Below are 25,825 nucleotides of genomic sequence, written 5' to 3' on the forward strand. Positions count from 1 at the left end.
TCGGTTTGTTATTTACCCAGCAGGAGTAACTGTTACCCCCACCAGTGCGTGCACACTTGGCAAGAGCAGTCTTAGTTTCCTGTGGGCAGACCTCTGGTGGAACCTTGTTGGTTGTTTGGTAATCATGGATTTTAAGGCATGCCAGCTGTTTCGGTTAATTAAATGTTTAATTTCTGTAAGTTAAGAAATGGTCGCCTGGGGTACGTGTGTGGCCTCGTGGTTGAGGCCGCTCGGAGGCCGCCATCCCACAGTCAGGGCCTGGGTTCAAGTCCTGCCTCTGTTCATGACTCCGGCTTCCTGCTGGCGCAGTGGGTGAAGACTCAGGGCGTTGTTTCCCTGCCGTCAGGTCGGGGACCTGGTTTGGGCTCTCAGCTCCTGGTTTTGGCCTGGCCCAGCTCCTGTTGAAATCATCTGAGACATGAACCAGCCGATGGGAGCTCTGTCATTCTGTTGGGGTGTGTATGTATGTGTGTACACTCTCTCAAATAAAATGAACAATTAGTTTAGTTTTTGTTTAAAGATTTATTTATTTTTATTGGAAAGGCAGATATACAGAGAGGAGGAGAGACAGAGAGGAAGATCTTCTGTCCATTGATTCGCTCCCCAAGTTACCACAACAGCTGGAGCTGAGCCGATCCGAAGCCAGGAGCCCAGAGCCTCTTCCAGGTCGCCTATAGGGATGCAGGGTCCCAAGGCTTTGGGCCATCCTTGACTGCTTTCCCAGGCCACAAACAGGGAGCTGGATGGGAAGCGGGGTTTCTGGGATTAGAACTGGCACCCATATGGGATCCTGGCACATTCAAGGTGAGGACTTCAGCTACTAGGCCAACACGCCAGGCCCATTTTATTTTTATTTTAAAGCAATGCTAGTCTAATGTATCCATCACAGTAATAGAACAGTCCTGCTAAGGGGACAGGAGTTTAGGATATACCATTTGAGGCTTCCACTTTGCCTCCAAGTGTTGGGAAGTTCTTGCCACTTTCTGTGGTAAGCCATCGCCCTTCCTGGGGGGGTGCACTTATCTGTAGTTAAGAGACAGTGTGGTTGGAGAGTCGTGGTCTCCAAGCTCGCTCGGCCTCTGTGCTCTGCAGTGTCGATATTATTTGTTAGTTCTGTCTTGGGTAGAAGTCTTACTTCCAAGCTCTTGGAGTGCCCTTAGTGGAAGTGCGTTACTGACAAAGATGAATTTGAGAAAATTTAGATAGCTGGTAAATTGCTACCAAAGTATGTTTCTAATGAAGTAGCAACCACACCACTGTGTGCCAGAGAGTCTGTGTCAGTTCCTTCTTCTTTCTGTGGAAGTGAGAAGGCTATACTTAAAAGCAAAACAAAATGAAAACATTTGTTTGCCAGAGCTGTGGCGGAGCACAGTGAGCTTCCACTTGCAGTGCCCACATCTCGTATGGGCTCTAGGTTGAGTTCCAGCTGCTCCACTTCTGGTCCTGCTGCTTGCTAGTGTGCCTGGGAAAGCAGCTGAAGATGGACCCCTACATCTGTGTGGGAAACAGAAGAAGCTCCTGGCTTTGGCCCGGCCCAGCCCTGAGTGGGCTGTCACTTGGGGATGAGACAGTAGATGGACGAGCTCTCTCTCTCTGTCTCTGAAAGGTGGGGTTACAGAGAGGGAGACCGTCTTCTATCGGGTAGCTTCGTCCCATGCGCTGCCACGGCGTGGGCTGCCAGGCTGAAGCCAAGGGCCTGGAGTTTCATGTAGGTCTCCCACAAGGGTGGCAGGGGCCCAAGCAGGCCACTGGAAGGGAGCTGGATGGGAAATGGGGCAGCTGGGACAGGAATACGAACTGGTGCCTGTACGGATGTGGCATCTTAGCTGGCAGCTTTGCCTGCCTCAGCACTGGCCCTGGGAGGCTGGAGCTTGTCTGCACAGTGCAGTCTCGGCCCCGAGGGCCTGGGAGGGCGGGGCTTCACTTTGTAAAGGATGCCGATCCCTAACTATGAGCTTTTGATAAAGATACAAGAAAATCTTTTACAGTATGTGATTTCTTTTTCCAACACTTGAATTCCCTTTTATGTGCTCCTAGGTGAGCTACATGGAGATTTACTGCGAGAGAGTACGAGATTTGCTGAATCCAAAGAACAAGGGCAACCTGCGAGTGCGTGAACACCCGCTCCTGGGACCGTATGTGGAGGACCTGTCCAAGCTGGCGGTCACTTCCTACACAGACATTGCGGACCTCATGGATGCTGGAAACAAGGCCAGGTATGGGGAAGGAAGTGAATGACTGGGTCTTTGGCGCGTTTGGAGGCCTTTCACCCCTGGTTAGGAGTTGGAGGCCATGTGTGTAACTAGAGACTTGCTTGATTGTGGGACCCTTTGATGCTGGGGCTCTGCTGGAGGGCCAAGGGCTTCAGTGTATCCAGGCCGTTGTGTCTCATCAAAACATTGGATCGCCAAAGCCTGCCAGGTTTACTCTTGGGTTTGATCAAGTTGTGGTAAAATGTTCCTGTTTATGAAAGTAACTGATTCCAGGACAGAGGAGCACCTAATGATAAAATCGAGTGCCTCAGTGGTTTCTACAAGGACTGCCGGAGTGGGAAACCTGGTTCCGTTGGGGCTGTTGCTGGAGTGGGTGGAGCCTGATTGGCTCACAGATAAGGCAGTACTGACAACAGTTGTGACAGTCCTGCAGTCTGCGAATAAATTTAAAACTATTGATTTTGTCATGCTCGTAATGTGAGATTGCTGTCCATTTTAACTCCAACCTGAGCATCCTTTTGTCATATGGTCCCTTTTTATGTAGGACCGTGGCTGCTACCAACATGAATGAGACGAGTAGCCGTTCCCATGCCGTGTTTACCATTGTTTTCACCCAGAAGAAACAAGATTCTGAGACCAACCTTTCCACAGAGAAGGTGGGAAAACGGCAGTCTCCAGGCTTGAATTCTGAAGGATGGAGTTTTCCTAAAAATGCATGAGTTCATTTCAACGGAAGAGAGAAATCTTTGCTCTGTTGGTCCACCCCAGAAACATTCTAGGCCTGGGCCAGTGGAAGTTGGGAGCCACGAGTTTCATCCCAGTCTCCCACATGGCACAAATTGATGTACTTCCCCTTCTTGGGTACAGTAGCAGGAATTGGTTCAGAAGTAGGGGTGTGGGTCCAGCACAGTAGCTTAGTAGCTAAAGTCCTCGCCTTGCATGTGCCGGGATCCCATATGGGCATTGGTTCCTATCCTGGCTGCTCCACTTCTCATCCAGCTCCCTGCTTGTGGCCTGGGAAAGTAGTTGAGGACAGCCCAAAGCCTTGGGATCCTGCACCCATGTGGGAGACTCGGAAGAAGCTCCTGGCTCTTGGCTTGGGATCAGCTTAGCTTTGGCCATTGTGGCCACTTGGAGAGTAATCCAGCCGATAGAAGATCTTTTTCTCTTTCTCTCCTTTCTGTAAATCTGACTTTGCAATAAAAATAGAACAAGTGTTAAAAAAAAAAAAAGAAAGAAAGAAAAAGAGGAAGTGGAGACGCTAAGACTCAAACTGGCATTCCAAAATAGGATGCAGGCGTTTCAAGCAGTAGCTTAATATGCAGTACCACAATGCTGTCCCAAGCGTGGGGATTTTAAAAACTCCCTTTTGCTACTGTCCCTACTAAGTGGAAGGGCGGATGAGGTATAACTCTGTTGATTGGAAGGGAAGGTGAGGTGCTCCTATGTTCATTGTAAGCTGTTTAGTAACCTGTGCTTAGCATTTTAACTCCATTCTACAACAAATTTTCAGCATGGGTGCTTAAATGAGACCACAAGGTAGAAAATAGAGTTAAGAAAAAGCAATCTTTGTGGCTGGCACGGTGGCTAAACAGGCTGACCCTCTATCTGCAAGTGCTGCCATCCCATATGAGTGCTGGTTTGTGTCACAGCTGCTCCACTTCCCATCGTCCCGGTCTGGGAAAGCAGTGGGAGATGGCGTGAGTCCTTTGGCCCCTGCAACATGTAGGACAGCTGGAAGAAGATCTAGGGTCCTGGCTTTAGATCAGCTCAGCTCTGGTCATTGTGGCTATTTGGGGAATGAGTCAGTGGGTGGAAGGTCTCTGTCTCTTCTCTTTCAAGATTGAAAAGTGCATTTCCTAGGGAGAGAGAGATCTCAGTTGTTGGCTCACTCCCCACATGGCTGTAATGTGTAGGACTGCACCAGCCTGAAGCCAGGGGTCAGTAGCTCCAGCTAGGGCTCCTGAGTGAGTGGCAGGGGCACAAGCCCCTGACTCGTTGTCCACTGCCCTCCAAGACACGTGAGCAGGAAGCTGGGTTAGAAGTAGAGCAACTAGAGCTCTAATTGTGACTCTGATTTGATGAGTCAAGCTTGACGTAACCCACTCTGCCCCAACCCCAGCCCTGGTTCCCGTTTTCTCTAGTGGGCATATGTTGTGTACATTACAGGGAGGCTACTTAGGTGCCTTCTGTGTGTGTGTGTTGTAAGATTTACTCGTTTTATTTAAAGATAGGATTCAAGAGAGGGAGAGGGAGAGGGAGAAGTCCCTCTCAATGACCACAATAGCCAAAGCTGGGCCAGGATAAAGCCAGGAGCCTGTGGCAGGCAGGGACCCAAGCCTGGGCCATCCTCCACTGTCTTCCTACGCATGTTTGCAGGGTCCTGGATCTGTAGTGGAACAGCTGGGACTTGAACTGTGCCCATAGGAGAGGCTGGTATTGCAGCTGGCAACTTGATCTGCTTTGCCATACACCAGCCCCTACACTACTTATTCTGAATCATGAAGATTTTAATTGTTGATATTTGAAAGAGTTAGAGGGAGAGAGGAGAGAGAGACTTCCTTCCACTGTTTCACTCCCCAAACAGCCCAAGCCAGGATCCAGGAGCTTCATGCAGGTCTCCCATGTAGATTACAGGGACTCTAGTACTCAGGCCATCTCCCGCTGCTTTCCCAGGGGCATTATTTTTTTTTAAAGATTTATTTATTACAAAGTCAGATATACAGAGAGGAGGAGAGACAGAGAGGAAGATGTTCTGTCTGATGATTCACTCCCCAAGTGAGCGCAACGGCCAGTTCTGTGCCAATCTGAAGCTAGGAACCAGGAACCTCTTCCTCCAGGTCTCCCACAAGGGTGCAGGGTCCCAAAGCAGGCCACAAGCAGGGAGCTGGATGGGAAGTGGAGCTGCTGGAATTAGAACCGGCGCCCATATGGGATCCCGGGGCATTCAAGGCGAGGACTTTAGCTGCTAGGCCACCATGCCAGGCCCCCCAGGGGCATTATTAACAGGGTGCCAGATGGAAAGTGGAGCTGCCAGGACTCAAACCTGTGCCCATATGGGATGCTGGCAATAGCTTAACCCAGTGTGCCACCATGCAGCCCTAAAAGGTTATTTTTCGATTTGTCTGTGTTGTGCATATCAAGAGCTCATTCCGTTTCATTGCTGGTAAATATTCCATTGCTTAAGTACTCCACAGTTTCTTTATCTGTGGGTGAACATCTAAATTATTTCCAATTTTTGGAGCTTTTGGGTTAGGGTTAGGGTTATTTCCAATTTTGGAAGCTTCCATAAATATTTGTGTATGAATCTGTGTGACTATTTATTTTGTTTCTCTTGGTAAATACCTTGTGGCAGGTATACATTTAACTTTTTAAGGAGCTGCCGAAGTGTTTGTATCATTTTGCATGCTCATTAGCAATATGTGAGAGGTCAAGTTAATCAAAACTTCATTTTTTAAAAAGATTGTTTACTTAATTATTTGAAGGGCAGTGAGGGAGCCCCAGGGAGAGATCTTCCATCCTCTGATTCCTTCCGCAAGAGCCTGCAGCAACAGAGCTGGGCCAGCATGCCCACCCTCACAGCTTCGTTTTCCGTGTTCCGTTTAGTGTGCTGATGAGTCTCATACATATTCTTATGATGCTCCGTAGTAAAACACGAAAGTGTTATGTTTGTACTAAAGTTGTTTGTTTTGAATGAAGATACTTGCTGTAGGCGTAGTGAATGTTCTTTAAATCGCAGTGTGTGTTGTCCATCTTCTTGGAACTATCCAGAAACTATACTAAGTATAATTTTCTCCATTATCTTAATCTTTTAAAAATGACTTGCCTTTAAATGTTGTCTGCTTCTTGCTTGCTTGCTTTCCAACTGCCCCTGTTCTTGTTCTTTCCCAGGTCAGTAAGATCAGCCTGGTAGATCTAGCGGGAAGTGAGCGAGCTGACTCAACTGGTGCCAAAGGAACTCGATTAAAGGTATCTGTATTAGCAGACAAGCGGCCTTGTCGGTGAATGTTCTGTAACACGGGTCAACAAGGAGAGCCAGTGGTCCAGAGCCAGGCTGCTTCTTGCCTGAGTACATAAAGCGAAACGCAGCAGCTCCTACTCATTTATGTGTTATCTGTGACCACTTGGGTACCAAATTGGCAGAGATTTGAAAGACTGAACAGCCCCCAGATGTACTTTTAAATTAATTTTATGATTTTTATTTGGAAGGTAGAATTAAACAGAGAAGAAAAAACAGTTTTTCTGTCCACTGCTTCTGTGCCTTAATGGCTGCAATGTCCAGAGTTGGGCTGATTGAAGCCAGGAGCCTGGAGGTTTGTCTGGGTCTCCCATGTGGCTGCGGAGGCACAAGGACCTGAACCTTCCTCCACTGCTTTCACAGGCCATGCTCAGGGAGCTGGGTTGGAAGTGGAGCAGCAGGACGTGAACCGGGGGGATGTCAGCACCACATGACGAGGCTTAGCTCACTATGCCATAACACTGGCCCTCAAACATATTATTGTCTAGTGTTTACAGAAAAAAATTTTGTGAATTCCTGATCTGTAATTTCATGCAAAATTACTGTATAGTACAAACGCTAGGAAGGACTTCATGATCGAGATGAGAGCAGAATTGCATTCTGAGAATTAGGCAAGATTTGGAAGTTGGAGACAGTGATGGGAACAGTCTGCCAAGATCTGGCTGAGAGGGCAGGCATGGACTTGGAGAGACACTGCTTTGCAGGAGCAGAAACTCCCTGTTGGTGGGCGAAGGTGGCCTCTGAGGGAACCCAAAGCTCCAATGTCCTGAAGATGCTTTGGGCATGTGGGTCAGGGTGTGATGCCAGTGTGTGAACAGGCAGAGAAGAGGAGTTTGAGGACCAGAGAACCTGTCACAACGAGCCCATACGAGCATTTGGCAAATGGGCGCTTGTTCTCTAGATAATGCGAACAGCAGTAGACATTTTTCGTCATAATTATTATCATGTTTGCTTTTATTTCAGGAAGGAGCAAATATTAATAAATCTCTTACGACTTTGGGCAAAGTCATCTCCGCTCTGGCAGAGGTGGTAAGTTGTAAACTTCGTCACTGAGGGGGAGTTTGTCCTCAGCAGGCATACTTGGTGAGCTGTCCTTTACAGAGCTCAGCTTTCTACTTCTGCAGCCTTTCAGATGAGATACTAAGTAGCCAGAGTTAGACTTTGTAACGAAAGAGATTAAGGAGAATGAAAGTAAAAACAGAATTATGTAAAGGCTAGAGGGAGAACCCAAAGTTTGGTGAATTTATTGTTTGCAAGGCAGAGTGGCAGAGGAGGTAGGATGGGGGTAGCGGGGAGAGAGCGGGCTCAGGACCTTGGGTATCATCTGCTGTTTTCCCAGGGACATTAACAGGATGCCGGGCAGTAGCACAGACGCCAGGACTTGAACTGCAACTTAACCTGTTAGTGCCGCAGTGCCTGCCTGCCCTTCATATTCCATAAAAACCGAGTGTATTAATTGTGTGTTCTTACCTTAGCATTTGGAGTCCATTGGGCAGTTTGGCCATGGTGAAAGCTGTCAGCTTGGAGGCCAGTTATACAGTCATGGGGCACTCCAGGTCAGGCTGTGCTTTGAGAAATGGGTCTTTGGGCAGGTCCCTCATGTCAGAGTAGACTTGTACAGCCACACTGGGTATAGGATGGTCAGCTGATGGAATACATCCGCTTACGTGTGAGGCTGCTGCCAGTAGATCCTGGCATATTGCCTTTCAGCCAACTTTTATGACCGGAGAGAGAATATTCTACAATGACAGCCAAAAGCACAGGACTGTCCACCAGAAGCAGTCACTGATAGCATCAAGTGTGTATGTGTATGTGACCGTGCTGGCCTGGCAGTGCAGCGGGCTTGTTGACCCTGGAATTGCTGTCAGTGCCTGAGGAATGCGTTGTGCCAAAACGCTGATGTGTGATGTCGTGGCATAGGATGTTTTCGGCTCCGTTGTAGTCTTTGGTACTCCTGTTAGAAGTGTGGTCTGTTAGCCTGTGGAACTGTGTCATAAAACAGTTAAAAAAAGAAAAACCCAAGATGAGACCACTGAGATGTGGAAAGGGATGAAAATTATGTGTAGCAAAAATACTTGGGCAGTGACTTCTATATCCTCCCCAATGGGAGTGCTTTCCACTGCAAAATACGTATGTCGATTCCTATACGTTCTTTTTTTTTTTTTTAAAGATTTATTTATTTTTAGTGGGAAGTCAGATATACAGAGAGGAGGAGAGATAGAGAAGAAGATCTTCTGTTCGATGATTCACTCCCCAAGTGAGCGCATCGGCCCGTGCTGCGCCGATCTGAAGCCGGGAACCAGGAACCTCTTCCAGGTCTCCCACGCGGGTGCAGGGTCCCAAGGCTTTGGGCCGTCCTCAACTGCTTTCCCAGGCCACAAGCAGGGAGCTGGATGGGAAGCAGGGCCTCCGGGATTAGAACTGGTGTGTGCAAGGCAAGGAGTTTAGTTGCTAGGCCACGCCGCCGGGCCCGTATACCTTCTTTCTAATCCCTGTTCACACAACTGGCACAGCTGGGGACCTGGATCACATTGCTAATCCTCAAAGTATCCTTTCTGCTAATTATTCCTTATAAAAGAAGCACAGTCTGCATTATCATGAAATTCACATTCAAGATGAAAAGAACATAGGGATCTGTGTGGATTTAGTGACGTCTCCTCAGTGAGAATTTTAACACTAATATATTTTAAGTATCACATTTTTATCAAATTAACAAAATAACTTTTTTCTTTAAAAAAAAAACAACCCAAAACACAATGTGGTCTGTTGTGTAGTCGAACGTCGTTATAAGGCGCTTGACTGCAGTTTTATTCTGTCTTATTCTTTCACAGAATATTTTTTTAAAGATTACTTATTTTTATTACAAAGTCAGATATACAGAGAGGAGGAGAGACAGAGAGGAAGATCTTCCGTCCGATGATTCACTCCCCAAGTGAGCGCAAAGGCTGGTGCTGCGCCAATCGGGAGCCGGGAGCCAGGAGCCAGGAACTTCCTCCAGGTCTCCCACACGGGTTCAGGGTCCCAAGGCTCTGGGCCATCCTCGACTGCTTTTCTAGGCTACAAGCAGGGAGCTGGATGGGAAGTGGAGCTGCTGGGATTAGAACCGGCACCCATATGGGATCCCGGGGCATTCAAGGTGAGGACTTTCGCTGCTAGGCCATGCCGCCGGGCCCCCACAGTAGAATATTAAAACTAAAGCAGTTTTTCTGTAAGTGGCTTAATCAGACAGCTTAGAAATTGAGAAGTATTATTCACTGTATGCTCTAACTTATTGTAATGCCTTGTTTCATTTGCTGTGACAATTAAATGCTTTCTCACTTGTCTGTCAGAAGTCATAGTTCATGGCTTAAAATTTAAGCAGAACTTTATGTTTCCGTTGGTGGCTTACCCTGCGCTCTGGTTTTCTCTCCTCAATGCTCTCGTGCGCAGGACAACTGCACCAGCAAGGTACGGTGGGCGCCGGCAGACGGGCTGGCCTGTCGGAACTGAGTGCTGGGGGTTCCATCTGAGCAGGCTGTGAATGCCTAAGCAGAAACCAGACTGTGAAAGAATCCTTCTGTCATTTGTTTTCTGGCTCTGGTCTGTTTGGAGTGACCATGAGTCATCAGGCTTCACACCAGAATCAATTTAGGAACATGCTGTGCTTTGGAGAAGGAATTAGCAATAAAGGAACCAGAGAGAAATTGAGGAAGCTTTCTGTGTGAGGACGCTTCTGCTGGTGATGTCCAGGGCTGTCTCTTGGCAGTTCCACAGGAAAGGGCAGTAAACTTAGTGTGGGAAGGGTAGCTTCCCAAAACATAGCTGGATTATTACAGATTTGATTACACTTCTTTATGCTTTGTACTGTCATGTCTTCATGTCTTGTTTCTTACCATGGACAGTCATGGATAATTTTTTTTTAAGATTTTATTTTTATTTTTTATTTTTTTGGAAAGGCAGACTTACAGAGAGTAGGAGATACAGAGAGAAAGATCTTCCGTCTGCTGGTTCACTGCCCAAGTGGCTGCAGTGACCAAAGCTGAGCTGATCTGAAGCCAAGTGCCAGGAGCTTCTTCCGGGTCTCCCACGCGGGTGCAGGGTTCCAAGGCTTCAGGCCATCCTCGACTGCTTTCCCAGGCCACAGGCAGGGAGCTGCATGAGAAGTGGAGCTGCTGGGACACGAACCTTTGTCCATATGGGATCCCGGCGTGTGCAAGGAGAGGACTTTAGCCGCAAGGCTACCGCACCCAGCCCCCTTGTAGTTTCTTAAAGCATCCCAACACAGCAGTCAGTCAGCAGGACATGAATAGCTGTTATCTACACAGCATTTACATTAATTTTACTTTCAGAGAATATAATTTCTTCCATTTGATCACTACCATTGGCACTTTTTGCTTTATCTTGTGGTGTATATGTGACATGCATATATGTATGTGCGTGTAATTCATTTTAGCATTTTATGAATCTCCAGAGTAAGCAAAGCCCCTTCCTTCGTCCCACCTGGTGCTGCGTGTAGTCTACAACAGTTTTCTTTAGAATGTTGCAGATGCGTATCACTTATGAGGGCATGCAACAACCACTTGATGGTTCGATTGCTTATTAAGAAATTGTCTTAAAGATTTATTTATTTAACATGAAAGGCAGAATTATAGAGAGAGGGGGAGTGACAGAAAAAGATCTTATGTCTGCTTGTTCACTCCCCACATGGCCACAGTGGCTGTAGCTGTGATAGTCTTAATCTGGGAGCCAGGAGCTCTTCTCGGTCTCCCCCCTGGGTACAGCATCCCAAGGCTTTGGGGCATTTTCTGCTGCTTTCCCAGACAACGGGTGGGGGCTGCCGGGACTCAGCTGACCTTCGTGTGGGATGCTGATACTTGAATTAGTCAGTTGAGCCATCTTGCTGGACTCCAAGGAACTCCGTTAATTTAAATGACTCGCTTCTTTATACCCAATCTGGGATGAACAGAATTCATTTTGCCCCTCTGAAAAGTAAAATTTATTATGTAGTATTGCTGTGATTAAGTAATTATTCTTATTTGTTAAGTGTGATAATGATTCTTAGGTTTCTTTTCTCTTTTCAAAAAGTCTGTTAAAGATACCTAAAATATTTATAGATGAAGTATTGGACTTGCTTTAAAACACAGATGCTGAAGACATATGAATAGAATATTAAATAATGGTATTGTATTGCTGTGATATTTCCTGTATTTGGTCATTGCAATCTGTATTTGAGAATAGCCATGTCTGTTGAGGTAGGTCCATGTCATGTGGGCAACTTACCCAGAATTGTTTCAGAAATATTGAAGAGTGTTTGGGGGAATAATTGAAAAGTAATGGGTAAAAGAAAAACAAACAAACAAACAAACAAAAGCAAAAAAAATCCTGCTGAAGTGGTTGAATCTGCCTGGTGGGTTTGCCCAGCTCTGAGAACTCTTCTTTTGGCTTTCATGTCCTACCCATTTTTCAGGAGGAAAAATGTTGCATGATTTTAGCTGTTGTGAAGAATTGAAACAACGCTAAATCCTCGTATGACGGGCTTCTCTTGTCATTCAGTTTACTTGGGGATTTTGGACTGATTTCATGTGAATTTCTCTCCTCCCCACCTGCTAGCACTAAGGCCATTCTTTTCTTTTCAACAGAGTAAAAAGAAGAAGAAAACGGATTTTATTCCCTACAGGGATTCTGTACTTACTTGGCTTCTTCGAGAAAATCTAGGTTTGTTGAGTGCTGGGGAAAGCTGCCTGTGTGGTTGTCTTTTTAAAGCCACTTGTGGATTACTGTTGGAGGTTGTCTGGGTCTGTTTGGGGGAAGAATAATGTCTAGGTGTTGATACTACTGACTTGTGTGTCCCATACTTGCTTGCGTTTTTTCCCCTGATTTCGAGTAGTTGGGCTTGCTCCCTATTAAATACTGCTTTTGTTCTGGGGTGTGAACCGCGTGTTTCTGACTCCTCACACCTGATTGAAATTCCTCGGTAAATTCGCGCTCATTGAGGTGCCTGGAGTCAGACATAGCCAGCCATATTCCTTCTGGCGCATGTTTTTCAACTTCATGTCACTGTGCCTTTATTCACTGCTGCTTAGCCAGGAAGAAGCAGTCAGGTCTTGGTGACAGAAGGAAGAGGATGAGAATGGGCTGTTGGGCTTAACCCCGGCACCTGCTGTTTCTCCCATTGCCAAGGGCAGTTTCGGTGGGGTGGCTGAGATCTAGATTGGAGTGAGTTCAGGAGTAGGAGTACAGACGTGAATGGAACCCAGACACCACAACTGGAGGATGGCAGTGCCTCTCAAGGGACCACTGAAGAAAACTGCTGACTTTTGATTAAATAGTAGGATTTGAGATCATGCCATCAGATTTTATACACCAAATGAAATTCATTCTAAATGGAGTGATTTGAGATGTTTGTGCTTCATCCCCCTTAGGTGGCAATTCTCGGACTGCAATGGTCGCTGCTCTGAGCCCGGCAGACATCAATTACGATGAGACCTTGAGCACTCTGAGGTACCCAAGCTTGCTCGTCGTGGCCGAATAGGTCACACTGCCATCACGCGTCATTTTGTTAGACCAAAGTGTTCTTAGGTTGTGTGTAGTCATTCATGGAAATGATAACCTCTTATAACATAATGCATGGGAAAAAGATCTTTGTTATAATGCAATTTACATATTGATAGTTTGTGATTTTTTTTTGGCCTAAGATTTATTTATTTTACTTGATAGAGTTATACATATAGGGAGATCTGCCATCTGCTTGTTCATCCCCAAATGATTGCAGCTGCTAAAGCTGGCTGATTCAACGCTGGGAGTCAAGAGCTTCTTGTAGGTCTCCCCCTTGGATGCAGGGGCCCGCTGCCCTGCCCTCCCCAGCTGCCTTCCCAGGCCGCCAGCAGGGAGCTGGGTCAGAAGTGGAGTAGCTGGGACTCAAACCGGTGCCCATGTGGATGCCTGCAGCACTGGCAGAGGATTAGCTCGCAGTTTGTCATTGGAGGATAGGAACATTTTCACAGGAAATAAGTTAAAATTATTCAAGTGAGATTTTTCAGATAATAATAAAATTGTCTCCGACCATTCACTTCTATAAAAATGAATGTTTCCTTCTTGTGTTTGTAGTCACAGTAGAAATGTTAGTGATGTGCAAGTGGTAGAAAGAAATAGATTTTGAGTATTGTATCATCAAGAAAACAGTGTGTGCACACTGTTCATTCACAGAGCATTTTTTAATGTGAATGGATCCTCTCCCATTAGTCTGGAACTCTGCACTCTTTCCATTAAAGGTGAATTTTATGTAAAAGGAGTGCTGGGTAGGCTGATCATTTCTGTTTGAGTCTCATGTCTGGTGTGTATTTCTGTTGTGATCTTGGAGAAATCATTTAAATTTGTCTGAAAGCTCCAATTACTGTCAAGGGTATACCTTTGAGCAAACATACTGTAGAGCTTAATACAATATCATCGAGGCTCATAAAACGTGTAAATACTGAACATGTTTTGTTTACAAATAACAATATGTCACTCAAAAGAAGCAGAGCATCTGAGAAATGGCAAGAGTGAATTTTCTTTCTGGATCTAGATATGCAGATCGTGCAAAACAAATTAAATGCAATGCTGTGATCAATGAGGACCCCAATGCCAAGCTGGTCCGGGAGCTGAAAGAGGAGGTTACGCGGCTCAAAGACCTTCTTCGCGCTCAGGGACTGGGCGACATCATCGACAGTAAGTAACTTTGGGCTCAGTACAAAAGCTAATCCCTTTCAACATTGTTCTATTGAAGATAAACTTGAATTCAAGGAACTTGAGGAAACTAGGTAGAAGTGAAATGGCTTTTTTTTCTTTAAAAAAAAAACCAATGAAAATTATATCAGGATTCGTTTATATGCAAGGTTCTCCATTTAAACTTAAGAAACTTGCTGTGAAACACAGATGTCACTACTTGTGTTTCTGTTACATTTCAGTTTAGCAGTGAAGTTTCTTTGAAATGTTGGGCTTATTCTCACACAATTGATGACTTCATAAAAAAGTTATATGAAATGTTTTTGTTGCATGGTTTCTGTGGATTAGTGTGGTGGGTGGAATGTTCTGTGGAAAGCCACTGTCTGAGTCTGCTTTCCAGAGACTCACCGTTGAAGGGGAAAATTTTAATTCCTTTCAAGTTTAAGAATTCAACTTCTAGAAAGTATTGTCCTGTATCATGTTTTTAACAAGGTTCCATGATCTGCCTGTATAATGTCTAATCGAAAGATTTCCCCAGGGGGTTCTTTAGCTGCAAAGTAATGTGGTAGAAGATGAGTTGGTTTAATAAAGTATATTTTTATGTTTGAGTGTGGAATTAACATTACAGTTCTCGACGTTCTGATGTCTCCAAGGCCTCTTCTGGTTAGTAGGTGTTCTTGGTTGCAGCCTCAGTCCAGGTGAAGCTGGTTTATAAACATGATAATATGTTCTCCATGTGCACTTTTTTGATTTTCCCAAATGCCAGCTACCGTTCTCTCCCCTTACTGTGTCACTGCTGAATCTGAACTTTGACCCTTCTCCTGTTTTCCCTCCTGCTTACCTGATTCAGTTGATTCAGTTGACCCATTGATCGATGATTACTCTGGAAGTGGAGGCAAATGTGTGTATTTCACATAGTGGTTATTTCCAGTGTTCTGCTGGATCAACCTTAAAATGAGCTTTGCATGCCAGCCATGCTAACTGGGAAATCCCAGACAGAGCACAGTGCATAACCCGCAGGGGTCCTGTACTGGGCTCCCCACTGCAGAGGCCTGGGAGTCGCTGCTACTCCTGCTGTAGGTCAGCTTCCTTGGGTGATAAAATTAAACGCAAAATTATAGATGGTGGTGATAGCAACTTCTAGTTTTGTGTTTTTTGTTTTTAAGATTTACATGTTTATCTGAGAAGCAGATTTATAGAGAGAGGGAGAGGCAGAGAGAAAGATTTTCTATCCCCTGGTTCACTTCCCAAATGATTGCAAAGACTGGGTCTGGGCCAGGCGGAAGCTGGGGGCCAGGAACTTCCTCTGGATCTCCCACATGGTGGCAGGGGCCCAAGCTCTTGGACTGTCCTCCACTGCTTTCCCAGGCACGTTAGCAGGGAACTGGATGGAAGTGGAGCAGTTAAGGATAGGAACTGATGCCCACATGGGATGTGGACATTGTAGGCCATGGCTTAACCAGCACTGGCCCCGCAGCTCAGGTTTTTTGGTTGTCCGTAGAATGTCAGAGGATTAGTTTGCCTGTGTTACCCACTCTAATCATTTTGGGTAGTGTTAAATTGCAGCCCTTCTTTTCAGCCATTTTTGTACTTGCATCTTTTTTTATTTTAAAGTTGTTTAAGTTGCTTCCTTTAGGGTCTGATTATTTAATTTAAAAACCTCTTTTAATTAGCACTATAGACCTGTGCCTTCTTGCGTATATAATGAAAACAAGTGTTTCCATTGGCAACGGCTGTATAGAGGTCCAGTCAGCACACTTGTGCTCATGCTGATTCGGTTTGCTCCATGTTATGGACCGTGGCTTATTAGATGATTACAGCATTTTTTTCCTTTTCATAAATTACACATTTTAAAAAAGCCACAGATGTGTAAGATGTCTAAAATGAAGACATTTTAAATGGGATCACATCTTACTATTCTCTCCATACATATCAAATGGGTGAAGAAATGTTTTATTGTTTCAAAACAATTCAGCCAAGAATTCTTATCTCAGAATAAATGAATCCTGATTTAGTGGTTAGCTGTTGGATTCTTACTGATTTATTTCTCTAAGCCATGTAACAAGGCCTGTTGGACAGTGAGAACACCGAATGTGATCCCAGATGTGGGGGTGAGGTTAGGTCTTGGAGGTGCTGTGATACCCTAAGCTTCAGGTGACTGTTGGACTGGAAGGCTCTGTCTGAGATTTCCAAAGCTGATGATGCCAAGGTGGAACCGATGCCCCCTGTTCTGGCTTCTGTGCTCCAGGTGTTGCTGCTACCAGCTTGTTGCCTACTGCTTTTCTGAACCAGCTTTGCATTTCCTGAAAAGCCATGCATGACCAAGTTTTACTTCTATATCCATGAAGGAAAACAGCCCAGTTGCTTCTCAGTTTCTGTTTTGACTGGCATCTCCAAACTCCATTCAGGACTTGCATGTGTTCGCCAGGCCTTCTAAACCACATCCCTCCCAGCCTTCCCACCTTGCTGCCGTCATCTGGTGGCTCATTTTTTGTTCCAGTTTCTGCTCCCGTTTTAAAAAGTGCCCCTAGCTTGTTTTCCTGTGTTCTAAACTTGCAGATGGTGGTTTTCAAACTGTCTTGAAGCAACCGCCGCCTACAAGGGGCTTCAAGAACTGGCTTTGATTAGATAGAGATTGGCAGCTGCTAAGAAAGCTAGTTTTTTTTCCAGCTACTTGTGTTATTTATTATATCCTTTAAGGAAAACTCAGTTTTGATATGAATTTTAAAAAATATTGATTTTTATCATATTTAAGAATGAAATTTTGTTTAATTAGGAATGCACAATAACTGGCTTTTCTCATTTGAAGTGCGTGACTAAGAAAAGAAAGCACAAGTAGCAAGGAATGAATTTATTTGGGTGACGGTGACTTGTTTGTTACCAAAGCTAAATTTAATTGCAGGATTGATAGTAAATTAGTCTTCTCAGAAAATTTATATCTTATACTAGGAGGTGGATTTACCAGTTCCTCCTTGCTGATCTTTCTGTTAGGCAAAACTAAGGGCCTTTCTTCAAGTGTACAACAGAAGGCCTGGTTTATCTTGCTCTGGTCAATGACTAGAAACTACATCAACCCTGTTTATCAAGTCTTCCTTATTGGTCCTGAGTTCTTAGTCAGGACTTACGTAAAATTCCTATCACATTCACAGTTCCCTCTCCTTTTAATGTAAAGCACATTTCAAGAATCCATGTAGTACAATGAAATGTTACTGTCCAGAAGACATTACTACATGCTCAGCTTGTGAGCATTGTAGACCTGGGGGACAGGAATGTAGTTTGGCTGTTTAGGGAGAGTTCTCAAGGAGCATCTCTGAGGCTCTGGCTCTCCCCTGCCAGATGTGGTGCAGTGGGATTTTTTGTTTCTACATTCAGATGGGGGTGTTGGCCTCTAGGATACCCACGTGTCGGTACTGGAGAGAGACATGTTTCAGAACTGCCATCTAGACTTGTCTTTGTGTTATAACGTGTCTTCGTCTTGGCGCTTTGAAGCTACCCTTTCTTATACTGGTCTTCCTTCCTGTCTTTTTTTTCTTCCTCTGCTCCCTGCCCACCTCTCCACTTTCCTGCCTTCCCTCTTTTCTGTCTCCCAGATCTGAAAGATTTTCAGAACAATAAGCATAGGTACTTGCTAGCCTCTGAGAATCAACGTCCTGGCAATTTCTCCACAGCGTCCATGGGGTCCCTTACTTCATCTCCATCTTCCTGCTCACTCAGTAGTCAGGTGGGCTTAGCATCTGTGACCAGTATTCAGGAGCGGATCATGTCTACACCCGGAGGAGAGGAGGCCATTGAACGTCTAAAGGTGAGCACCACCAGCTGGACGCAAGGTGCCAACTGGGACTGAGCGCCACCAGCTCTTAGGAATGCCCTGAAAGCACGTGAATTAATTTTCAATAAAATGCTTGAGTCTGACATAGCCGGGAAGAGGTGGGAAGACTCTACAGACAGGCAATAGGTTGACCATGCACAGTAACTGGTAAGTGGATATGTGTCTTAATTCTGAGGTACTTTTATTTTTTAGGTTATAGTAAAATTGTTTAGTTAGAATCTTAGTTGGACTTGAGATCTTTTTGGTTTCATTTGAAGATACAATTTGTGTAGAACCATCCTTTCATTAATGAAATTGATATATAGTTAAAACAAAGTTTTAACATTCAAGTATTATACCGGTTTGTTCAGATACATATGGAATGATGTCTTCTAGAAGTTCCCAGGAAGCCCTCCTTGACGTCTTGTGATCACTGTGGAGGAAGGAATTCTCTTCCCTTGCTGGCGCACGTGGGCCTCAGGGCCATGAGTTACCCATGCCACCCGCGACGCCCAGCTTTGCTGCTGGAGAGTCTTCCCATGCTATTGCAGGCTATTGGGGTCTTGCTAGTCCTTCTTCATGAACATGAAAGGACCAGCAAAGCCTCCGCCCCCCCACCTCTCGGTGCCTGCAGTTCTGGGACAAGCTGCCAGAAGTCCTGCCATCCCTCATAGGGATGTGGCATCTGCAAGTAGACCAGGCTCTGTCCCTGCTTGTCACCTCTGGGAGGAGCACTGCTTGCATACCCTCTGACCTTTGTATGCAGGAGTGGTGGGGCAGGGCACACAAAGAGTGTAGAAGATGTTCTCCAAGCTCAGCAGACTTGCAGTCATGCTGCCATGCGGTGCGTGGCACGTTTGCTCAGCCAGTGTCCCCATGAGCACTGCTCACGGAGGATGACCAAGAGGGGGACACTGATGGTGAAGGGAGGACTTGCCACATGTCGGCACCACCACATTAACTAAGTTTGGTAATTGAAGATGTCACAGGCTTTTGTTTGTATTTTCAACTGAGGCTGAAAAAGATCTTATATAAAGAAGAGGCTTCTGTATTTTCGTCATCAATTATCTTGCTTTCACCCTTTACTCACTTCAAAGAATGATCCAGTTCCTTCCTTCAGAACCTCTTAATGGAATGTAGGTGAAATTCTGAAATCTTGGGCAGTGAGAGAACGAATGAGAAATCTCTTTAAGTGTTGCAAGTTGCAGGTGACTACTCTGCTGGAAAAATTGAATTTCCAGTTTTACCAGGGACCACAGGGAAGCCTGAATGGAGAGGAAAGGTTCATCCATGTGTTTTCTCACTGTTGATGTTAGGGCTGTGAGCCTGTGCAAGGCTCTGTTAGAGCCGGAGTGGGAAATAGAGGGCTCTGTGGGAATGAGAAGTAATCCTACAGCTGAGGACCTCAGTAAGATGGCCTCCCTTAGAGGAGTTTGAATCTTACTGTTTGTTTACGCAAAGCCTTTGTGCCCAAATAAGGTTGCCATTTCCTTTGATGTTCATCTGTCATAAAGGAGAAATTTCTTCCTAATAACCAAATTAGACCAACTGAAAATAATATTGGATATCTAGAGTAAAGACATTAACCTTTATTTCCAAGAATTAATTCCCCTGTTGTCTCCTAAATCGTTTCTAGGAAGTCACACTTTGGTTCTTCTGCCAGTTTTCCCTTAAAGCAAAACAAAATTGTGTTACTTCATTTTTCCTTCAATGTTTATGTTCATTGTTATTTGAAAGGCAGAGAGACACAGAAAGGAGGGAGGGAGTAAAGAGTTTCCATCTGCTGGTTCATTCCCCAAATACCCAGCAGGCAGGCCCTGGGAGCCTGGAACACACTCCGGGCCTCCCACACGGGTCTCAGGACTCGAAGTGCTTGTCACCTGCTGCCTTCCAGGGTGCACATCAGCAGGAAGTGGATGAAGAGCAGAGGAGCGAGGCCTGAAACAGGCGTTTGATAAAGGCTACAGGTGGCTAAAGCAGCATCTTAGCCTCCCAAAGTGTCATATTTTGTCAGAAAATAAATTCCTTTTTAGTTTTAATTCTCTGATAAGCCTGCATTAATGAAATTGTCTCTTTTCCCTACGTCTGTTCTATTGAGAAGGCAGCTTTACCATTTATGTCCAGTGCAATTCTTTACAGCTTTACCCACAGTGCAGGGTGGTGAGTGTATGATGGAAATGCTTGAGAATGTCTAGAAGCTGCGTTCCTTAAGGCAAGACATTGCCTTAATAAAACAGTAAAGATTACTTTGTTTTCCTACATTTTATTCTAGTTTTCTTTTTCTTTTACTTTTATGGGAAAGTCAGATATACAGAGAGGAGAGACAGGAAGATCTTTTGTCCGTCGATTCACTCCCCCAGTGGTTGCAACAGCTGGAGCTGAGCCGATCCGAAGCCAGGAGCTTCTTCCGTGTCTCCTGTGTGGGTGCAGGGACCCAAGGCTTTGGACCATCCTTGACAGCTTTCCCAGACCACAAGCAGGGAGCTGGATGGGAAGTGGGGCTGCCAGAAATAGAACCGGCGTTGGGCCCCATTGTTCTTTATTTTTGCTTTCAGAAAGGATCCACTGGTAGGGTACTACTTTTTCATAGGGTGTTATTGCTGTTTTGTTCATTGAATAATTTCTTTTTTTTTTAAAGATTTATTCAGTTTATTACAAAGTCAGATATACAGAGAGGAGGAGAGACAGAGAGGAAGATCTTCCGTCCGATGATTCACTCCCCAAGTGAGCCGCAATGGCCGGTGCGTGCCAATACGAAGCCGGGAACCAGGAACCTCTTCTGGGTCTCCCTCACGGGTGCAGGGTCCCAATGCATTGGGCCGTCCTCGACTGCCTTCCCAGGCCACAAGCACAAGCAGGGAGCTGAATGGGAAATGGAGCAGCCGGGATTAGAACCGGCGCCCATATGGGATCCCGGGGCGTTCAAGGCGAGGACTTTAGCTGCTAGGCCACGCCGCCAGGCCCTGTTCATTGAATAATTTCATACACAAGACATTCATCATGAATATCTTGATCCTTCTTTAAACCTCTTTGACAAAAGACAGTGACCAGAAATTGTTTTCAGTTTTAAATCACAACTCACACTGAGTTAAACTGTTTGTATTATTGGTTTGCTTTCCTGTTCAGTAAAAAGGTTTTAATTCATGTGGCCTGTGCAGTGACTCCACTGGCTAATTCTCCACCTCCTCGCACCTATATCCTGTGTGGGCACCGGTTCATGTCCCGGCTGCACCACTTCCCATCTAGCTGCCTGTTATGACTTAAGAAAGCAGTGGAGGATGGCCCAAAATAAATAAATCTTTAAAAATAAAAAGTAAATCTTTAAAATTTTTACTTATTTTACTTGCAAGTCAGAATTAGAGAGAGAGATTTTCCATCTGCTGATTCATCTCCAAATGGCCGCAATAGCTGGAGCTGGGTCAGTCCAAAGTGGGGAGCCATTAGCTTCTTCTGGGTGTTCCATATAAGTTGAGGGGCCTAAGGAGTTGGGCCATCCTCTGCTGCCTTCCCGAGCCATTAGCAGAGAGCTTGATCAGAAGTGGAACAGCTTGGCCATGAACCAGTGCCCATATGGGATGCCTACACTGTAGGCAGAGGGTTAACTTGTCCACTACCATACTGGCCCCCTCAATAAGATTTTAAACATTTCATCTATAGCCACTATTTGTAATAGTCTGGTGTTTATAGTCTGGAATCGAAGTCAAGACTGTGAGTGCCATTGCTTAGGCTTGGCCTATAAATATCTACAAACATCCATCACAGACGTGGGCAAGGGCAGATGCTGTGCTAAGCAGCCCAGGGCCCTACACTGGAATGCACATACAAAGCAGGCCATGTTCGGTACAGTAAAAACCTTAGTCATCTGATGGCTCTAGGGAATGTTCCGTGTAGGAAGCACTTCATATTTTCAGTATTGACACTTAACACTGTGATTTATTTTCATGGAAATATTAGGGAGTCTCAAAAGTTTTCTGGAAAATTCATGTTACGAAAAAAACTGCATGGATTTAAAAATTTTCTTGGACCAAAAGAAATATCTTTAAATACCATTTTCCCGTGAACTTGTAAAAGTACTCTTAGATTTCTGACTCATGCTATGAATTTCTCTGACTCCTTAACTTGAATCTTCAAGAGGGATCTAAATTGATTAGCTATATAAAGACACTTGATCAGCCAGTGCCGTACAGACAGAAATGGCATGAGACAGAAGTGAATGCCACAACAACCCAGCTGTCCTTGGAGCTTACACAGAAGTTCCTGACACCTCCCTGCTTTCTGGAACCTTTTTAAAGGTTTTAAAGATTAAAGACCATGTCTTCAACTATCAAGTCCCATGAATCCCCATTTCAGTTTTGTCTTATGTCAAGTTCCTGGAGTGGGTCTTGAGCAGCCTTGAAATGTCTCAGAATGCATCAATAGTTCTCAGACTAAATGGGATCCTCCCTTGGCTTTTGTAGTTTTGAAAATATTTTGTTTATTTGAGAGAGACAGATTGTTTGCAACAGAAAGCACCATCTGGTGGTTCATTCCTCAGATGTTTGTAATGGCCTGGGCTGATGTGGCCAGAGCTGCTGACTCAGTTCAGATCTCTCAGGTCAGTGACAGGCCCCAAGTGTTTGAGCCATCACCCCGTGCCAGAGTCTGCACTTACAGAATTGTCCGGAGCTAGAGCAGGCACTCCCTGTGTTCCTCTGTCCCTCCTTTTGATGTATTTATTGGAGCGTTGTTGCTAGAGGAAAGGCGAGAGAAGGAAATACCATGCGTCTGCTGTTTCAGCCGCTGGGTGAGTGCAGTGGGGCTGAGCAAGGCAGAGAATTCCACTCGGGCTCCTAGGTGGGGGACAGACCCAGTTGGGCCATCCACTATGGCTTTCCTAGACCATGCTGGGACAGGGAGACATAAATCAGTGCCCAGATGGAGTACAGGTGTCTCAGGTGGCAGCTTTGTGTGCTATGCCATAATGTTGGATTGGCCACAGGTGTCTTCATCAGTGTCCTAGCTGCTAGGCCAACACTTCACCTTCCATGGGCGCCCAGATGGCCTCGGAAGAGCTCCCAGGAGCAGCAGGCTTGGCTCCGTGCCATCTTCAAGCTCCCTCTGACCACTGAGTCTGCCATGAGGAAGATGGAAGACAGTCACAGACTCTTGTTCATTGTGGATGACAAGGCCAACAAGCACCAGATCAGACAGACTGTGCAAAAACTCCATGGCATTGACACGGTCCTAACTTCTGGCTGTGCAACTTTGGGTGGCACCAACAAAATTAGGGTTATCTGAACAGAGTTCAGCTGAGTAATTCTAAATAGACTCAATATATGTCTTTTCACACACACACATCCTCCAAGCCAAAAAAAATAGAAGCTGCCCCTTTCTGGAGTTCTTCATTAAATTTCTTTTCTATAAAGAGCTCACGTCCTGCGTTGCCCTCAATGTGTGAAGTACAATTTGAAGTCACATTAAAGATGGCAGTAAATGATAAGAGGATTTTGCTGCAATAACTTTGCTTTCTTTGGGTAAGATCTATAGTCAACGTAAAATAAGATGTGGTCAGATAAACCACTGTTCTGAAGTGAGGAAAGCAAAGAGAAAGACAAGTGTTTTAGAGATACCTCATGGCTCAGCTCGTGTTCTGCAGTCACAGTAAGTGGTTTACAGACCACACTGGGAGAGTTCCTTGTTCAGGTGCTTTGATTTGGTCAGATGTATCAATTGCCCTACTGCTTTGTTTTCAGAGTTTTCTCTGGAATTTTAAAGGTTTCTACTCAGGTGTCCTTTTTTTTTAGGAAAAAAATTACTATTTGCAAAGCAGTGCAACAGATGAAAAAACCTCTTCCATTTGCTGATGTGCTCTCTAAACAGCTACAGTAACTGGGCTGAATCCAGCCGGAGCCTGGCATTCCATCTACATCTCCCAAGTGATGGGATAGACCCGAGTCCTTTTAGTGTTCTATTACTCTCATACTATTCTGGAACCAAAAGTTCCAGAAAGCCAAATTCTAGACCCCATAAAATTTTACTCTATTACACTTATTCATGCCTTTCTTCCATGTAGATAGTTAAGTTTGGGGCTTTCTGAGGCTTCTAACATTCTGGTAAATGAACCACACGATCACTATTTTGCGAACTTAAAACCTCTGCTACATCGTGAGCATCTGACTCCCTGGCTAGGGCTGCATTTTCTGCTCTTGCTCTGCTCCTCGCCTTGCCGTGGGTCCCCATCGTTCACCCAGTCACCGCCCTCACCGACCTGGGAGCACTGGGCCCTAACACTTGGCGCAGGTGTCTGCCCTGCTCTGCTGCCGTCCCAGTCCCAGGCTTCCGTCATGCTGTGCTGGCCACAGGCGTGTCTTAGAGAACCCCAGATGCTTTCCTACGTATTACCCACACCCACGTGGCAGCTCCTGCTCTTCATTGTTCCCCGCCCACAGGTAGCCTCATCAGCGAAGCCTTTCTTCACCTGTAATTTCTCCCTCACATACTCTCTTCTGTCACTCTTTCCCTCCCTTGTTTTATTTTTGTCCAGAACATTTTAGTGCAAGACTGGTTTAAATCGTCTCAATCTCCTTACTAGAATGTATGTTCAAGGAGCAGGCATCTGGCATGGGTAAAAGACACCCACAACCCACATCACAGTGCCTGAGTTAATTTCCTGGCCCTGGCTTCTGACTCTGGCTTCTTGCTAACCCAGATGCTGGGAGGGGCAATGATGGTTCCAGTAGTTGGTTCCTGCCCCCTTTTGGGACACCTGAACTGCATTCTCAGAGAATGGATTAGCATTTGGAAGCTACTCACCCTCCAAAAATAAACCAATAAATTTTTTGGTAAGTTTTTTTTTTTTTAAGATTTACTTATTTTTATTGGAAAGGCAGATGCACAGACAGGAGGAGAGGCAGAGACAGATCTTCCCCCTGATGGTTCACTCCCCAAGTGGCCTCAACGGCTGGAGTGAGCCAATCTGAAGCCAAAAGCCAGGAGCTTCTTCCAGGTCTCCCACATGGGTGCAAGGTCCCAGTGCTTTGGGCCATCTTCAACTGCTTTCCCAGCAGGGAGCTGGATGGGAAGTGGAGCTGCTGGGATTAGAACTGGCACCCACATGGGATCCCGGTAAGTTCAAGGCGAGGGCTTTAGCCACTAGGCTACCATGCTAGGCCCTAATTTAATTTTTATAAAGCCATAAAAGTCCCAGAAAGGAAGAGATTTTATTCTATGCCATATCATCAGTTGTCTAAAATCAAGCTCAGCAAATAATGGAAATTGTATTAATAAATTGTCAGTAGCTTCTCTTTTCCTGGTGGAAAGTAAGCTCCTTGACAATAGAAAGCATGCTATAGTTTTATAGTGAAGTTATTTAAGAGCAAAAGCAGGGGTACCTCTGGACATTTTAAAGTAGAAGTGGTTGCCCAAACAGATATCTTGCCTTTTGGAATGCTAGTAGTGTCAGCAGAGATGTGTGGAATCAGAGGTTCTTGCCTGTGAAAAAGAATCCAGATGTGTGACAGAGAGGAGTGGTTGGCAAGGTAAGGGGGTAGGGCATCCTTCAGGATGGATAGGCACTTCTCCACCTGAGAAAGAGCTTAGTTGAGTTTTAGGGTGGGTGAGAAAGGTCACGTAGTGCAGAGAATACGCCTAATAGACCAGGTGTGTATCTCAACAAAGAACTGCGAGACCTGAGAGCTGGCATGCACCTGACAGTCCAGGCAGGTGTCTCAGGAAAGGGCTGAGTGCCGTCTGTATGTCAGAATGGGATCCATTTCTTTGGCCATTTCTGCTTATCCCTACCCTCTTATCCTGGACAGAGTTTGGTAAGATGTGTTAGGTTTTATTACTTGATGTTATCAAGCTGGGTTGCTGCTTTGGCCCTGGGCAGAGGGAGTGCTGGGGTCTCCTGTGAAGTCACTGGGGATGATTTCAGTGGAAAGAACAGGCTGCCTCCTGGGTGTGCCTCAGAGGCTGCTGCCTTCCTTTCTGTGGGTGCTTCCCCACATACGCACAGGCCAATCTAGCTACAAACCTACTGAAGCAGTAGGCTCGCCTCTTACACAGACCACTGAAGTTTTCATTAAGACAGAGTTTGTATGTCTGGGTTGATTGAGTTTTAGGCCT

The 25,825-nt window shown here is 45.4% G+C and overlaps 1 protein-coding gene across 6 annotated transcripts in view; it reads left to right on the forward strand.

The window, feature by feature from the left end:
• The window catches only part of KIF1B (kinesin family member 1B), a 147,098-nt gene that overhangs the window by 49,961 nt on the left and 71,312 nt on the right, over positions 1 to 25,825 (forward strand). For 3 of the 6 annotated variants that reach the window (XM_058674954.1, XM_058674937.1, XM_058674947.1), the window contains exons 6-13: positions 2,038 to 2,216; positions 2,758 to 2,869; positions 6,105 to 6,182; positions 7,195 to 7,260; positions 11,850 to 11,925; positions 12,633 to 12,711; positions 13,775 to 13,917; positions 17,583 to 17,716. In XM_058674954.1, coding sequence (XP_058530937.1) covers positions 2,038 to 2,216; positions 2,758 to 2,869; positions 6,105 to 6,182; positions 7,195 to 7,260; positions 11,850 to 11,925; positions 12,633 to 12,711; positions 13,775 to 13,917; positions 17,583 to 17,716 — 867 coding nt within the window. Of the gene's footprint in view, positions 1 to 2,037; positions 2,217 to 2,757; positions 2,870 to 6,104; positions 6,183 to 7,194; positions 7,261 to 11,849; positions 11,926 to 12,632; positions 12,712 to 13,774; positions 13,918 to 14,773; positions 14,816 to 17,504; positions 17,717 to 25,825 lie in introns of all 6 variants that reach the window. The other 3 variants (XM_058674930.1, XM_058674943.1, XM_058674961.1) reach the window with 2 other exon arrangements.

This window comes from Ochotona princeps, chromosome 2 (assembly GCF_030435755.1).
Source record: "Ochotona princeps isolate mOchPri1 chromosome 2, mOchPri1.hap1, whole genome shotgun sequence".
Lineage (NCBI taxonomy): Eukaryota > Metazoa > Chordata > Mammalia > Lagomorpha > Ochotonidae > Ochotona > Ochotona princeps.